This window comes from Hylobates moloch, unplaced genomic scaffold, assembly GCF_009828535.3.
Source record: "Hylobates moloch isolate HMO894 unplaced genomic scaffold, HMol_V3 SCAFFOLD_23, whole genome shotgun sequence".
In the NCBI taxonomy this organism is placed as follows: Eukaryota; Metazoa; Chordata; class Mammalia; order Primates; family Hylobatidae; genus Hylobates; species Hylobates moloch.
Window position 1 is genome coordinate 31,870,502 of NW_026652298.1, and position 18,468 is coordinate 31,888,969.

An 18,468-nucleotide genomic window follows, 5' to 3' on the forward strand; every position below is an offset into this window, starting at 1 on the left:
TGGTTGAGAACTTGCAGCATTTTATATATATGTAAATATATATGTACATTAATTCAAAAGGATCAAGGGACAGCATGAACAAAAATGCACTGGATGCCATGGAAGCCAGGCACCCATCCGTTGCCCCAAACCTGTAGCAGTGGTGGCTAACCCCCCAATTCCATACTTGCAGGATCGGGGGCCCAATTCACCACAGCAGCACTATCAGTTGGGTGCTCATCTGACATCTGGGGCAATGGCAGGCCCAATCCGTTGCAGTGGTAGTGACCATAGGCCAACTATTCCTGAATTTCCCACCCAACGGCACTGGGGATTGAGGTCCCACCGGCAGGGGCTAAATGGGAGACCCAGTGGAGCCAGAAGAATGAAGCTAAGCAGTATGGCACTGTAAGAGCTCTGAAAAGTAAACTGTCATTAAAACCGCAGCTTAAACGAAGAGGCCAGGATCTAAACACTAAACCTAAATGGGAACTTCCTGCTGAAAGAGAGTCCTATGCTTAGTGTTTTCAAACAGCCCTCCATGTGACTGGATACTGAGACATTTGATCCTTCCAAGGCACTAGCAAAAGGGTGTCCAGCTAAAATCTGGACTTTCTCTCCAGGGCATACTCTTCTGATAGCGAGCCTCTTAGAGTCTTCTGCAATCTGGTCAGGCTGAGAATTGCCTAAATCATTAAGTCCTGGTTTCTTTCTGCTAAACAGTTTGTTTCTTCTTCAATTTTTCTTTTTTTTTTCTCACATTGTAAAAAGCAGCAAGAGGAAATCAGGCCAAACCTTCAACACTTTGCTCAGAAACCTCATACGCCCCTGTAATCCCAGCTACTCAGGAGGCTAAGGCACGAGAATTGATTGAACCCAGGAGGCGGATATTGCAGTGAGCAGAGATTGTGCCACTGCACTCCAGCCTGGGCAACAGAGCCAGACTTTGACTCCAAAAAAAATAAAAAATAATAATAAAAAAAAAGGAATAAAATCTCGTAAGTCAAACAAAATCCAACTTCATTGTTTACAAGTTCTGCTTTCCATGTAACTGTACGATACAATGCAACTAAACTTCCTACCACTATGTAACACAAATCCCCTTTCCTCTTGTTTCCAATAACACGTATCCTCACTTTCTTTCAAGTCCTCACCAACAATGCTTTTAATGTGTATATTTCTACCAAAAGTTTGTTTATGAAGATCTAGGTACTAAGTCCATGGTAGGTTTTCTCCACTGCGCTCCTCATTTCCTTTTAACCCCCATGGGCAGTCTTTAACTTCCAAATTTCTACTAAGAGTCTGTTCAAGGTAATCTAGGCTTTTTATAAAGCATGCTCCTCAAAACTCCTCTAGTCTCTATGCATTACCCTACTCCAAAGCCACTTTCACATTTTTAGGTATTGGTTACAGCAGCACCCCATACTTCCTGGTACCAAATTCTCTGTGAATTTTCTGAAGTTACCTTAACAAATTACCACAAACTGCATGGCTTATTTTATCACAGTTTTAGAAGCCAAAAGTTTGAAGTCAGTTTTACTAAGCTAAAATCAAGGTACTGGCCTTCCTTCTGGAGGCTGCCTGCGTTTCTGGACTTGAGGCCCCCCTCCATCTTCAGTATACTTCATTCTAGCCTCTGCTTCCATTGTCCCATTTCTTTTTTCTGCCTTTGACCTTCTTGCCACCTTTTTTGTAAGAACCCTTTTGATTAAAATGAGCCCACACAGATAATCCAGGATTAACTACCCATTCTCTGAAGGTACTTAATTTAATAATACCTACAAAGACTCTTCTCACCATGTAAGGTAACATTCACAAGTTCTGGGAATTAGGTCATGGACATCTTGCAGGGACCATTTTTTCCATCTACCACAGCTGTAGAAGGTCGAAAAACCACTATCAACCATCTTGGCACAATTAACTCAAACATTACGTTTACAGAACATTAGAACCAACATTCTGTACATGGAACATTCATCAAGTAAAATAATATGCTGGCCTATAAGTTTAACTTTCAAAATTTAAGTTTTACATAGTATGTTCTCTGACCAAATGAAATCAGGTATTATAAAAATAAAATACCTAGAAGTCACAAATATTTTGAAATTAAACCCACACTTCCAAATAATTCATACGTCAAAGAATACAAGGAACATTATAAATCATTTTGAACTGATGGAAAACAAAGATATGATGTATCAAAGATTATAATCTTTGCATTAAGTAGTACATAATCTAACCACTAAGAAGATGCTTAGAAAAAGTGATGCTTAGAAGGAAATTTAGCTTTAAATGTTTAATGTTAGAAAAGGTCTCTTAAAAACCTGGAAAAAGAACAAATTATAACTAAAGTCAGCAAAAGAAAGACAATTAAAAAAAAAAACAGGAATCAAAATAAAACAAATGATAGAAATAACAAAATTTGGTTGATCAAAAAGGAAAAATAATAAATATAAAAATACAGATTAACCCATATCAGAAACAAAGTACAGTGATACACTGTAGAACCCCAAACATTAAAAGGACAAGAAATTTTTTTTTTTTTTTTTTTTTTTGAGATGGAGTCTCACACTGTCACCGGGCTGGAGTGCGGTGGCATGACCTCGGCTCACTGCAACCTCCACCTCGCGGGTTGAAGCGATTCTTCTGCCTCAGCCTTCTGAGTAGCTGGGATTACAGGCACCTGCCAGCATGCCCGGCTAATTTTTTGTATTTTTAATTGAGATGGGGTTTCACCGTGTTAGCAAGGCTGGTCTCGAAATTCTGATCTCTTGATCTGCCCGCCTCGGCCTCCCAAAGTGCTGAGATTATAGGCGTGGCGTGAGCCACCACGCCCAGCCTAGGACAAGTGAATTTTACTAACAACTTTGACAGTGAATTCAATAATTTAGAAAACATGGATAAATTCCTTACACAGATAACTTACGAAACTGATAAAAGATGGAAAAAAAAATCTGAATGGCTCTGTACCTATGAAAGAATTGGATTCTGACGTAAAATCCTTCTTATGAAGAAAGCTGCGGGCCAGGTGTAGTGGCTCACGCCTGTAATCCCAGGACTTTGGGAGGCCGAGGCAGGTGGATCACCTGAGGTCAGGGCAAGCGGATTACATGAGGTCGGGAGTTCAAGACCAGCCTGACCAACATGGAGAAACCCTGTCTCTATTAAAAATACAAAATTAGCCAGGTGTGCTGGCACATGCCTGTAATCCCAGCTACGTGGGAGGCTGAGGTAGGAGAATCACTTGAACCCAGGAGATGGAGGTTGCGGTGAGCTGAGATCGTGCCACTGCACTCCAGCCTGGGCAACAAGAGTGAAACTCCATCTGAAAAAAATCAATAAATAAAAAAAGAAAGCTCCTTGCTCAGTTTTCAGAATCTAAGTGCTGAGTATACAAGTATTCATTAAAATTATTTCGGATTGCTGGCAAGATGGCTGAATAGGAACAGCTCCGGTCTGCAGCTCCCAGTGACTGATGCAGAAGATAGGTGATTTTTGCATTTCCAACTGAGGTACCTGGTTCATCTCATTGGGACTGGTTGGACAGTGGGTGTAGCCACGGATGTCGAGCCAAAGCAGGGTGGGCCTCTCACCAGGGAAGTACAATGGCTCAGGGAATTCTCTTCCCTACGCAAGGGAAGCCGTGATGGACTATGCCGTGAGGAACGGTACACTCCAGCCCAGATACTGCATTTTTCCCATGGTCTTCACAACCCACAGACCAGGAGATTCCCTCTGGTGCCTATGCTACCAGGGCCCTGGGTTTCAAGCACAAAGCTGAGTGGCTGTTAGGGCAGACACTGAGCTAGCTGCAGGAGTTTTTCTTTTCCATACCCTAGTGGTGCCTGGAACGCCAGTGAGACAGAACCAATCACTCTTCTGCAAAGGGGGCTGAAGCCAGGGAGCCAAGTGTTCTGGCTCGGCAGGTCCCACCCCCAACGGAGCCCAGCAAGCTAAGATCCACTGGCTTGAAATTCTCGGTGCCAGCACAGCAGTCTGAGGTTGACCTGGGATGCTCAAGCTTGGTGAGGGGAGGCGCATCCACCATTGCTGAGGCTTGAGTAGGTGGTTTCCCCCTCATAGTGTAAACAAAGCCACTGGGAAGTTTGAACTGGGCCGAGCCCACTGCAGCTCAGCAAGGCCACTGTGGCCAGACTGCCTCTCTAGATTTCTTCTCTCTGGGCAGGGCATCGCTGAAAGAAAGGCAGCAGCCCCAGTCAGGAGCTTATAGATAAAACCCCCATCTCCCTGGGACAGAGCACCTGGGGGAAGGGGCGGCTGAGGGCTTCAGCAGACTTAAATGTCCCTGCCGGACAGGACTCTGAAGAGAGCAGCGGATCAGTGGATCTCCCAGCATAGCGTTTGAGCTCTGCTAAGTGTCAGACTGGCTCCTCAAGTAGGTCCCTGACCCCCGTGTATCCTGACTGGGAGATGCCTCCCAGTAGGGGCCAACAGACACCTCATAGAGGAGAGCTCTGGCTGGCATCTGTCAGTGACCCTCTGGGATGAAGCTTCCAGAGGAAGGAACAGGCAGCAATCTTTGCTGTTCTGCAGCCTCCACTGGTGATACCCAGGCAAACAAGGTCTGGAGTGGACCTCAAGCAGACCTGCAGCACAGGGGCCTGATAGAAAGAAAAGTAACAAACAGAAAGGAATAGCATCAACATCAACAAAAAGGATGTCCACTCAGAGACCCCATCCGAAGGTCACCAACATCAAAGACCAAAGGCAGACAAATCCACGAAGAGGGGGAGAAACCAGCCCAAAAAGGCTGAAAATTCCAAAAACGAGAATGCCTCTTCTCCTCCAAAGGATCACAACTACTTGCCAGCAACAGACCAAAACAGGACAGAGAATGAGGGTGGCGAATTGACAGAAGTAGGCTTCAGGCGAATTGACAGAAGTAGGCTTTGGGTAATAACAAATGCCAATGAGCTAAAGGAGCACTTTTTTTGACACGGAGCTTTGCTCTTGTCACCCAGGCTGGAGTGTAGTGGAGCGATCTTGGCTCACTGCAACCTCTGCCTCCCGGGTTCAAGCGATTCTTCTGCATAGCCTCCTGAGTAGCTGGGACTACAGGCACGCACCACCACGCCCAGCTAATTTTTTGTATTTTTAGTAGAGATGAGGTTTCACTATATTGGCTAGGGTGGTCTCGAACTTTTGACCTTGTGCCCCTCTAGACCTCTCAAAGTGCTGGGATTGCAGGTGTGAGCCAGTGCACCCAGCCTAAACGAGCATCTTCTAAACTCAATACAAGGAAGCTAAGAACCTCGAAAAAAGGTTAGACAAATTGCTAACTGGAATAACCAGTTTAGAGAAGAATATAAATGACCTGATGGAGCTGAAAAATATGGTATGAGAACTTCATGCAGCATACACAAGTATTAACAGCTGAACTGATCAAGCGGAAGAAAAGATATCAGAGATTGAAGATCAACTTAATGAAATAAAGCGAGAAGACAAGATTAGAGAGGAACGAACAAAGCCTCCAAGAAATATGGGACTATGTGAAAAGACCACATCTACGTTTGATTGTTGTACCTCAAAGTGACAGGGAGAAGGGAACCAAGTTAGAAAACACTCTGCAGGATATTATCCAGGAGAACTTCCCCAACCTAGCAAGACAGGCCAACATTCAAATTCAGGAAATACAGAGAACACCACAAAGACACTCCTCCAGAAGAGCAACCCTAAGACACATAATCGTCAGATTCACCAAGGTTGAAATGAAAGAAAAAACGTTAAGGGCAGCCAGAGAGAAAGGTAAGATTACCCACAAAGGGATGCCCATCAGACTAACAGCAGATCTCTCTGCAGAAACCCTACAAGCCAGAAGAGAGTGGGGGCCAATATTCGACATTTTTAAAGAAAAGAATTTTCAACCCAGAATTTCATATCCAGCCAAACTAAGCCTCATAAGTGAAGGAGAAATAAAATCCTTTATAGACAAGCCAATGCTGACAGATTTTGTCACCACTAGGCCTGCCTTACAAGAGCTCCTGAAAGAAGCACTAAACGTGGAAAGGAACAACTGGTACCAGCCACTGCAAAAACACACCAAATTGTAAAGACCATCGACTCTGGGAAGAAACTGCATCAGCTAACCGGCAAAATAACCAGCTAGCATCATAATGACAGGATGAAATTCACACGTAACAATATTAACCTTAAATGTAAATGGGCTAAATACCCCAATTAAAAGACACAGACTGGAAAATTGGATAAAGAGTCAAGACCCACTGGTGTGCTGTATTCAGGAGATCCATCTCACATGCAAAGACACACATAGGCTCAAAATAAAGGGATGGTGGAAGATCTACCAAGCAAATGGAAAACAAAAAAAAAAAAAGCAGGGGTTGCAGTCCTAGTCTCTGATAAAACAGACTTTAAACCAACAACGATCAAAAGAGACAAAGAAGGGCATTACGTAATGGTAAAGGGATCAATGCAACAAGAAGAGCTAACTATCATAAATATATATGCACCCAATACAGGAACACCCAGATTCACAAAGCAAGTTGTTAAAGACCTACAAAGAAACTTAAGACTCCCAGACAGTAATAGTGGGAGACTTTAACAACGCATTGTCAATATTAGACAGATCAACGAGACAGAAAATTAACAAGGATATTCAGGACTAGAACTCAACTCTGGACCAAGTGGACCTAATAGACATCTACAGAACTCTCCACCCCAAATCAATAGAATATACATTCTTCTCAGCACCTCATCATACTTATTCTAAAACTGGCCACATAATTGGAATTAAAACACTCCTCAGCAAATGCAAAAGAATGGAAATCCTAACAGTCTCTCAGACCACAGTGCAATCAAATTAGAACTCAGTATTAAGAAACTCACTCAAAACCACACAACTACAAGGAAACTGAACAACTTGCTCCTGAATGACTACTGGATAAATAACAAAATTAAAGCAGAAATAAAGATGTTCTTTGAAACCAATGGGACCAAATACACAATGTACCAGAATCTCTGGGACACATTTAAAGCAGTGTTCAGAGGGAAATTTATAGCACTAAATGCCCACAAGAGAAAGCGGGAAAGATCTAAAATCGACACCCTAACATCAAAATTAAAAGAACTAGAGAATCATGAGCAAACAAATTCAAAAGCTAGCAGAAGACAAGAAATAACTCTAAGATCAGAGCAGAACTGAAGGAGACAGAGACATGAAAAACCCTTAAAAACAAACAAACAAACAAAAATCAATGAATCCAGGAGCTGGGTTTTTTTTTTTTTTTAAGATCCAACAAAATAGACCGCTAGCCAGACAAATAAAGAAGAAAAAATAGAAGAATCAAATAGACACAATAAGAAATCATAAAGGGGCTATCACCACCGATCCCACAGAAATACAGACTACCATCAGAGAATAATAGAACACCTCTATGCAAATAAACTAGAAAATCTAGAATAAATGTATAAATTCCTGGACACATACACCCTCCCAAGTCTGAAGCAGGAAGAAAATCAAAGTCTTGAAAAGACCAATAACAAGTTCCGAAATTGAGGCAGTAATTAATAGTCTACCAACCAAAAGTCCAGGACCAGATGGATTCACAGCCGAATCCTACCAGAGGTACAAAGAGGAGCTGGTACCATTCCTTCTGAAACCATTCCAAAGAATAGAAAAGGACAGAATCCTCCCTAACTCATTTTATGAGTCCAGCATTATCCTCATACCAAAACCTTGCAGAGACACAATGAAAGAAAATTTCAGGCCAATATCACTGATGAACATTAATGTGAAAATCCTCAATAAAATACTGGCAAACCGAATCCAGTAGCACATCAAAAAGCTTATCCACCACGATCAAGTTGGCTTCATACCTGGGATGCAGGGCTGGTTCAACATACACAAATCAATAAACTTAATCCATCACATAAACAGAACCAATGACAAAAACCACATGATTATCTCAATAGATGCGGAAAAGGCCTTTGACAAAATTCAACACCCTTCATGCTAAAAACTCCCAATAAACTAGGTATTGATGGAACATATCTCAAAATAATAAGAGCTATTTATGACAAACCCACAGCCAATATCATACTGAATGGGCAGAAACTGGAAGCATTCCCTTTGAAAACTGGCACAAGAGAAGGATGCCCTCTCTCTCACTACTCCTATTCAACATAGTATTGGAAGTTCTGGCCAGGGCAATCAGGCAAGAGAAGGAAATATGGGGTATTCAAATAAGAAGAGAGGAAGTCAAATTGTCTCTGTTTGCAGATAACATGACTGTATATTTAGAAAACCCCATCGTCTCAGCCCCAAATCTCCTTAAGCTGATAGGCAACTTCAGCAAAGTCTCAAGATACAAAATCAATGGCAAAAATCACAAGCATTCCTACATAACAACAACAGAGAACCAAATCATGAGTGAACTCCCATTTGAACTCACAATTGCTACAAAGAGAATACCTAGGAATCCAACTTACAAGGGATGTGAAGGACCTCTTCAAGGAGAACTACAAACCACTGCTCAAAGAAATAAGAGAGGACACAAATAAATGGAAAACATTCCATGCTAATGGATAGGAAGAATCAATACTGTGAAAACGGCCATACTGCCCAAAGTAATTTATAGATTCAATGCTATCCCCACCAAGCTACCATTGACTTTCTTCACAGAATTGGAAAAAAATACTTAAAACTTCATATGGAACCAAAAAAGAGCCCACATAGCCAAGACAGTCCTAAGCAAAAAGTACAAAGCCAGAGGCATCACACTACCTGACTTCAAACTATACTACAAGGCTACAGCAACCAAAACAGAATGGTACTGGTACCAAAACAGATATATAGACCAATGGAACAGAACAGAGACCTCAGAAATAACACCACCTATCTACAACCATCTGATCTTTGACAAACCTGACAAAAACAAGCAATGGGGAAAGGATTCCCTATTTAATAAATGGTGTTGGGAAACCTGGTTAGCCATATGCAGAAAACTGAAACTGGACCCCTTCCTTATACCTTATACAAAAATTAACTTAAGATGGATTAAAGACTTAACCACAAGACCTAAAACCATAAAAGCCCTAGAAGAAAACCTAGGTGTTAGGAACATTTTCTCTTCAAAGGATTTCACACCCCTTGTCCTTTGTTCTATTTTATAAGTAATCTTTCCTGCCTTTAACAGGCCCAGGCATGCCTCCATCCACCAAGCTTGAAGCCGACCCACACTACCTCACTTCAAGTTGTTAGCTACAAACAATAAACTTCCTGGTTCTTTGTCCTATTCTAAATGCTAAATCTAGTCAATTGTGATCTGTTTAGATTGTGCGGTCTGACCCCAATTAACGGGGGAGGTGGGGGGAGGCAGGGAGGACACAGAAACAGGAACGGAATTAGGAATAAAAACCCCTGCTTTCCTTTGTTCGGTGTGCTCTTGTGATTGTGACTGATGCAGGCAGCACCCTTCTGCAGAAGTAAATTTACCTTGCTGAGAAGTCTTTCGAGTGTTCGTTCTCTTTGCAACTCCCAGTTCATTTCTAACAATTTGGGGGCCCTGCCTGGGATCCCATTCTCCTCTGGGGAAGGGTCTCCGGTCATCTTCTGGGGGGGATGCATCCCACTGACTCAGTGCAGTGGCCTCAAAGGCTGGATGGAGACTGAGACCCACCCGTTGTGACAAATAAACCTGGAATCTCAGCAACGCGAGAAGAGAAGGACTACAAATACTGTGGCCACCAGATAACTATGTGCACAGACCAAGGTAAGAAAACCCGCTGGGGCTGTGAAGTGCTTCCTTGATGGTTGGGATATCTTGGAGGTTGAAAGCGCGTGAATGGTAACAAGCACTACTGCTGTGTGGAGTGAGTGAGTCCAATCTGCAGTTCCGTGGTCAACTCATATGGCTTATGGCGGCCCTTCGGGGGTCCCGTCAGGGTTTTATACTGATCCATCAATGTTAAGAGAGACCTAAATTCCCTCTGGGGAAGTGGCCAGAGAAGACGAAGCAAAAGGAGAAGAGTGCAAGAAACCTCCAGTGGTTGGGGGGCGGGTTGAGGCTGTAGGAAAGGAAAGGCAAGAAATCTCCAGTAGGGGGCACTGAGCCTCACACAAACTTCCAATAGTCGGGAAGGCAAGAAATTTCCAATAGGGGATATTGAGCCTCACCCCAAAACCCCTAAGATGGGAAATACCCCAAATAAGGTAGGGCATAAAAAGGATAACACTAGCAGCAATAACATTCCCCCTGATAGTCCCCTAGGGCTTATATTAAAATATTGGAAAGATAATGAAAAGACTAAACACAAGAAAAAGCAACAGATGATAAAATATTGTTTCATTTGGACTCAGGAACCAATCCTCGAACCCTCAGTTTTCTGGCCAAAGTTTGGGTCATATGAGGATTGGATTTGTCAGCTTTCAATAGAACATATTAATAGTAAGAGCCCTACCTCCCAAGAGGAAATAGGTTATGCCCTGTGTTGGTGGCAAGGACCTGTACTCCTTCACCCCCTAAAGACTGGAGGGAACAAGTCAAAAACTAACCTTTGGGGGAAAGTTGGTTGTAATCACACCTCGTCAAGTTAGAACTATCTTAAATCAAAAGGCAGGAAGGTGGCTTACTGACTCAAGAATTTTAAAATATGAAGCTATCCTGTTAGAAAGAGATTATTTAACACTATCCACTGATAATTCACTTAACCCAGCAGGTTTCTTGACTGGAGATCCAAATCCAAAGAGACCTGAACATGAGTGTTTAGATTAATTAATTACCATACAAAAGTTAGGCCTAATTTAAGAGAGACCCCTTTCAAAACAGGGCAGCACTTATTTATAGGTGGCTCTTCCTGAGTAACTGAAGGAAAAAGATATAATGGGTACTCAGTAGTCAATCAGTGGGGAAGCCCTTGAAGGAGTCAGGAAGACTGCCCAATAATTGGTCTGCCCAAACATGTGAATTGTTTGCATTAGATCAAGCCTAAAGCACTTGCAGAACCAAGAAGGGACTATTTATACTGATTCCAAGTATGCTTTCAGGGTAGCTCACACTTTTGGAAAAATTTGGACCAAACAAGGCCTTATTAATAGCAAAGGTCAAGACCTAATTCACAAAGAGTTAATCACCCATGTATTAAATAATCTCCAGGGCCAGGTGTGGTGGCTCACGCCTGTAACCCCAGTGCTTTGGGAGGCCGAGGTGGGCAGATCACCTGAGGTCGGGAGTTTGAGACCAGCCTGACCAACATAAAGAAATCTTGTCTCTACTAAAAATTCAAAAAAATTAGACGGGCACAGTGGCACATGCCTGTAATCCCAGCTACTTGGGAGGCTGAGGCAGGAGAATTGCTTGAACCTGGGAGGCAGAGGTTGATGTGAGCCAAGATCACGCCATTGCACTCCAGCCTGGGCAACAAGAGTGAAACCCTGTCTCAAAAAAATAAATAAATAAAATAAATAATCTCCAGCTGCCAGAATAAATAGCTATTGTCCACGTCCCAGGACACCAGAAAAGCCTTTCTTTTGAAAGTCGGGGAAATAACCTTGCAGATCAAATAGCCAAACGAGTGGCTGTTTCCTCTGAGAGGCCTGTTTTTCACTTAACTCCTTGCCTTCCTCCCCCTACCACAGTCCCCATTTTCTCTTCCACTGAAAAAGAAAAATTAATAAAAACAGCGGCTAAAGAAAACTCAGAAGGGAAATGGGTATTATCAGACCAAAGAGAAATGTTATCCAAACCCCTCATGAAGGAGGTCTTGTCTCAGCTGCATCAAGGTACCCATTGGTGACCCCAAGCTGTGTGTGATGCAGTTCTCAGAGTTTACAGATATATAGGAATTTATACCCTAACCAAACAAGTTATATTTAGTTGCTTAATATGTAAGAAAACTAATAAGCAAACTCTAAAAAAATCACCACTTGGGGGAAGACGTCCAGGACTAAGACCATTCCACAGTCCAAACTGATTACACAGAAATACCTCAATCGGTCATCTAAAATACCTACTAGTAATAGCAGATCACCTCACTCACTGGCTAGAAGCTATTCCCTTTTCAAATGCAACTGCTAATAATGTAGTTAAGGCATTAACTGAAAATATTGTACCCAGGTTTGATATAATAAAAAATATTGATTCAAATAATGGAACTCGTTTCACTGCAAATATTGTTAAAGGGCTTACTCAAACTCCAGGAATAAATTGGGAATATCATACTCCATGGCATCCACCTTCATCAAGGAAGGTAGAAAAAAATGAACCAAACTTTAAAGAATCATTTAAATTGATTTTGAAAACTTCGTTGCCTTGGACCAAGTGTCTCCCCATTGCCCTGCTCAGAATTTGAACTGCCCCTCAAAAAGACATTACATACTTGGTCTATCTTCTACTTTGTCTTCTTTTAGGACCCAAGGTCTCTTAGCACAAACACTGCCTCTTGAGTTCCCAGTGCATCCATATCGATCTGGAGATTATGTCCTCATCAAAAGCTGGAAAGAAAACTCGAACCAACCTAGGAGGGACCTTATCTAGTGCTCCTAACCACTGAGACAGCAGTCTGGGCCATTAAGAAAGGGTAGACCTATCACACTCAGGTGAAAAAGGCATGACCCCCTTTGGAGTCATAGGTTGTCACTCCTGGGCCAACACCTTCCAAACTAATATTCAAAACAACTTAACCTGTCCAACTTGCTTCCTCTTTCTTTCGTTAGCTACCCAGGAACATTTTATTATCAATGTAACCTGATCATCATTTCCTCAAACAATTACATTTGATGCTTGTCTTGTTATGCTCTGTGGGAACCTACAAACCCAAAGGCAACTAGCCTCTTCAAGTAAGTACCTTTGCCCTTGCCCTCTAGAACACACAGAACCCACCCCTAACTCTCACCATTGTGACCATCTAGCATGGTATTTGAAACCATGTAGCTCTTGGGAACATGTTTATTGGACCACTCAGTACCAAGGCTGGACTTTCACGGAAGGTCCCTGTGCCGCCCTAAAGCCTTATTGTAAAAGTAAAAGATTTAAAACAGACTTTAGCAATTGAGACTGGATACCAAGAAGCAAATGCCTGCATGCAATGAATTGAATATTCTGTTTGCACTCTCAACAAAAGCAGTTGTTACGCTTGTGCACACGGTAGGCCAGAGGCCCAGGTTGTCCCCTTTCTACTTGCATGGCCTTCAAATCGACCGGGCGTGGACTGTATGGTAGCTCTCTTCTAGCACCCCACAGCCTGGGGTAATAAGACATGCCAAGCTCCCTCTCTGCTATACCCTGAAGTCCAGCACCCTGCAGGTCAGTCCCTGAGGGCCACCCAGCTTCCATCTAACGATGCCAATTTTACTTTGTGTCTCTCACGACAGGGAGAAAATTTGGCATTTCTTGGAGACCTAAAGGGATGCAGTGAGCTTAAGCCTTTCTAAGAGCTTACCAATCAGTCTGCCCTTACTTATCCTTGAATGGATGTATGGTGGTACTGTGGTGGACCCTTATTGGACACTCTGCCAAATAACTGGAGTAGTACTTGCGCTCTAATTCAATTGGCCATCCCTTTCACCCTGGCATTCCATCAACCAGAAAAAGGAAAAACACCACCATAAAACAAGAGAGGCCCCTCAAGATCTTTTGATTCTCACGTTTATATAGATGCCACTGGAGTCCCACAGGGGGTACCAGATAAATTTAAAGAACGAAACCAAACAGCTGCAGGGTTCGAATCCTTGTTCTGGTGGGTAACTGTTAGTAAAAACGTGGATTGGATGAATTATATCTACTATACCGAACAACAATTTGTCAATTATACTAAGGATGCCATTAAAGGAACAGCTGAGCAATTAGGGCCAAATGGCCTGTGAAAATAGGATGGCACTAGATATGATACTAGCAGAAAAAGATGGGAGTCTGAATCATGACAGGAACCCAATGTTGTACCTTCATCTCTAACAATACAGCCCCTCATGGAATAATCACTAAACCTCTACAAAGTCTCACCTCCTTATCTAATGAGTTAACCAGGAATTCTGGGGAAAATGACCCCTTTACAGGATGGTTACAAAGGTGGTTTGGTAAATGGAAAGGACTCATGGCTTCTATTTTTACTTCCCTCGCAATTATAGTTAGGGTACTCATTCCCACTGGCTGCTGTATGATACCTTCTATTCATGGATTAGTTCAATAAAACAATAAAACTTATAAAAACAGCCCCTACTAAAATTTTCCTCATTGCTTTTCCACCCTGTTCTGACAAGCTTTTACTTCTAGACAATCAAGAAGAACAGCAAAATCAAGACATGTTAGGTAAGTTTGAAGAAGAAAGTGTATAAATTCAAGAGGCGGAAAATTGTTAGGAACAAAGTTTCTCTTCAAAGGGTTTCACCCTCCTTGTCCTTTATTCTATTTTATAAGTAACCTTTCCTGCCTTTAACACACCCAAGCATGACTCTATCTACCAAGGTTGTAGCTGACCCACACCACCTTACTTTAAGTTGTTAGGTACAAACAAACGTCCTGGTTCTTTGTCCTATTCTAAATGCTAAATCTAGTCAATTGGGATCAGTTTAGATTGTGCAATCCGACCCCAATTAATGGGGGGAGGACACAGAAACAGGAACGGCATTAGGAATAAAATCCCCTGCTTTCCTTTGTTCAGTATGCTTTTGCGATCATGACTGATGCAGGCAGCACCTTTCTGCAGAAGTAAATTTGCCTTGCTGAGAAGTCTTTTGTTTGAGTGCTTGTTTTCTTTGTGACTCCAAGCTCTTGTTTCTAACACAGGCAATAACATACAGGACATAGGAATGGGCAAAGACTTCATGACTAAAACACCAAAAGCAACAGCAACAAAAGCCAAAATTGACAAACGGGATCTAATTAAACTAAAGAGATTCTGCGCAGCAAAGGAAACTATCATCAGAGTGAACAGGCAACCTACAGAATGGGAGAAAATTTTTGCAATCTATCCATTTGACAAAGGGCTAATATCCAGAATCTATAAAGAACTTAAATTTACAAGAAAACAACAACCCCATCAAAAAGTGGGTGAAGGATATGAACAGACACTTCTCCAAAGAAGACATTTATGCAGCCAACAAACATATGAAAAATAGCTCTTCATCACTGGTCACTACAGAAATGCAAATCAAAACCACAGTAAGATACTAACTCATGCCAGTTAGAATGGTGATCATTAAAAAGTCAGGAAACAACAGATGCTGGAGAGGATGTGGAGAAATAGGAACGCTTTTTATACTGTTGGTGAAAGTGTAAATTAGTTCAACCACTGTGGAAGACAGTGTGGCGATTCCTCAAGGATCTATAGAACCAGAACTACCACATGACCCAGCAATCCCATTATTGGGTATATACCCAAAGGATTACACATCATTCTGCTATAAAGACACATGCACATGTATGTTTATTGCAGCACTATTTACAATAGCAAAGACTTGGAATCAACCCAAATGCCCATCAATGATAGACTGGATAAAGACAATGTGGCACATATACACCATGGAATACTATGCAGCCAAAAAAAAGGATGAATTCATGTCCTTTGCAGTGACATGGATGAAGCTGAAAACCATCATTCTCAGCAAACTAACACAAGAACAGAAAACCAAACACCACGTTCTCACTCATAAGTGGGAGTTCAACAATGAGAACAAATGGACATAGGGAGGGGAACATCATACATCAGGGCCTGTCGGGGGGGGGGGGGGCTAGGGGAGGGATAGCATTAGGAGAAATACCTAATGTAGATGACAGGTTGATGCGTCCGACAAACCACCATGGCATGTGTATACCTACGTAATGCAACTGCACATTTTGCTCATGTACCCCAGAACTTAAACTATAATTAAAAATACATAATTTCAACTTTGCTCTATATATTTGATACTTTTCATGATAAAATGGGGGTGGGGGAAGCCAATCTTGGCAATCACCAATCCTCTTTCTACTCCCTTTACTAAAGAAATACAAGTGGCATGTACTACCTAAGGGTGTCTTCTCTAGAGACAGATTCATGGGAACACTCTAAGTAAAAACTTACTTACCTTTATGCCTTCTGTCCTAGCTTGGAAATATATTCATTTCTTCTAATCAAACCACTTATACGAGTCAAATAGATTATTAAAATTCCTGTGTGTTTATACAAACCTTACAGGCTCCATTACTGGATAACATGTTTGGTTTCAAACAATTCCTTTGAAATAATAATACTGTTTTAATACGTCTTTGAAGTTTTGCTATTTTTGCCTAGAAGAAAAAGAGAAAAAAAGAAATACTAAGCCAGAGTACTATATATCATTAGAGATAGACGGTAAATTATTTGCCAAAGTAGTTGTGTAAGACCTAGCCATCTACCCAAATGAGAAATTCTAATATATGCAAAAGCTTGAAATCACATTTTATGCTTGTATAATATATATATAATTTTTTTTTTTTTGAGACGGAGTTTTGCTCTTGTTGCCCCGGCTGGCGTGCAATGGTGCGATCTCGACTGACTGCAACCTCTGCCTCCCGGGTTCAAGCGATTCTCCTGCCTCAGCCTCCTAAGTAGCTGGGATTACAGGCATGTGCCATCACACCTGGCTAATTCTGTATTTTTAGTAGCGACGGGGTTTCTCCATGTTGGTCAGGCTGGTTTTGAACTCCTGACCCCAGGATCCACCCGCCTCTGCCTCCCAAAGTGCTGGGATTACAGGCGTCAGCCACCATGCCCAGCCTGTGCTTGTATAATATTAAAGGTAAGGAAGATAAAAATCTCAAACTTCGGCCGGGCGCAGTGGCGCACGCCTGTAATCCCAGCACTTTGGGAAGCCGAGGTGGGCAGATCACTTGAGGTCAGGAGTTTGAGACCAGCCTGACCAATATGCAGAAACCCCATCTCTACTAAGAATACAAAAAATTAGCTGGGTGTAGTGGCAGGTGCCTGTAATCCCAGCTACTCGGGAGGCTGAGGCAGGAGACTCGCTTGAACCTGGGAGGCGGAGGTTGCAGTGAGCCGAGATCACGCCACTGCACTCCAGTCTGGGCAACAGAGTGAGACTCTGTTTAAAAAAAAAAAAAAAAAAAAAGGCCGGGGGCGGTGGCTCATGCCTGTAATCCCAGCACTTTGAGAGGCCGAGGCAGGCGGATCACAAGGTCAGTAGATTGAGACCATCATGGCTAACACGGTGAAACCCGTCTCTACTAAAAATACAAAAAATTAGCCAGGCATGGTGGCACGCGCCTGTAGTCCCAGCTACTGGGGAGGCTGAGGAAGGAGACTCGCTTGAACCTGGGAGGTGGAGGTTGCAGTGAGCCGGGATCACGCCACTGCACTCCAGGCTGGGCGACAGAGTGAAACTGTTTAAAAAAAAAACAAAAAAAAATAAAAAAGGCCGGGGGGCGGTGGCTCCATGCCTGTAATCCCAGCACTTTGGGAGGTCGAGGCAGGTGGATCACGAGGTCAGGAGATTGAGACCATCATGGCTAACACAGTGAAACCTGTCTCTACTAAAACTACAAAAAATTAGCCGGGCATGGTGGCGGGCGCCTGTAGTCCCAGCTACTGGGACTACAGTAGGCTGAGGCAGGAGAATGGCGTGAACCCTGAGGCAGAGCTTGCAGTAAGCCCAGATTGCACCACTGCACTCCAGCCTGGGCGACACAGCGAGATTCCATCTCAAACAAAACAAAACAAAAAACTCAAACTTCTAATTGGTCTACAATAAAATTAATGTGGTTAAAAACATCAATCAGCAAGCAATACTAGAAGAGGAAAACAAAAAGTCCAAAAAAGGTTGAAACACGTTGTACAAGTTCTAATAAAGGATATATTTAGGTTTAAAAGAAACTACCTATGTAATTTTTTTTTTTTGAGATGGAGTCTCGCTATCGGCAAACTGGAGTGCCGTGGTGCAATCTCTGCTCACTGCAATGTCTGCTTCCCTGGTTCAAGCAATTCTCCTGCCTCAGCCTCCCGAGTAGCTGGGACTACAGGGACACACCACCATGCCCAACTAATTTTTGTATTTTTATTAGAGATTGGGTTTCACTATGTTGGCCAGGACGGTCTCAATCTCTTGACCTTGTGATCTGCCCACCTTGGCCTCCCAAAGTGCTGGGATTACAGGCACGAGCCACTGCACCTGGCCGAAACTGCCTAAGTATTAAGCCTGTCAATTGACACAGAATGCCTAACAGTTCTATGCGTATTTCTCAAAAGCCAATATTGCTAAGCTATAATAAATTACATTGCCTATAATTTGTTCTTACATTAGGCTAATGGCCAGGAGTCAGGTATGTCTTCCCTTATTGTTTTCCTTTGCTAATATGAAAAATATCACCAAATTCTTCTTTTTAAAAGGACTCAAATGGGCCAGGTGTGGTGACTCACGCCTGTAGTCCCAGCACTTTGGGAGGCTGAGCCTAGAGAATCACTTGAGCTCAGGAGTTTGAGGGCAGCATGGGCAACATGGTGAAACCTCATCTCTACAAAAAAAAAAAAAAAAAAAAAAAA

General features: G+C 42.5%; 1 protein-coding gene across 12 annotated transcripts in view; it reads right to left on the minus strand.

Moving 5' to 3' along the window:
• ATF7IP2 (activating transcription factor 7 interacting protein 2) overlaps positions 1 to 18,468 on the minus strand; it is a 130,743-nt gene that overhangs the window by 21,955 nt on the left and 90,320 nt on the right. For all 12 annotated transcript variants that reach the window (XM_058433954.1, XM_058433953.1, XM_058433951.1 and 9 more), the window contains one exon: positions 16,122 to 16,220. In XM_058433954.1, the coding sequence (XP_058289937.1) occupies positions 16,122 to 16,220 (99 nt within the window). The remainder of the gene's footprint in view (positions 1 to 16,121; positions 16,221 to 18,468) is intronic.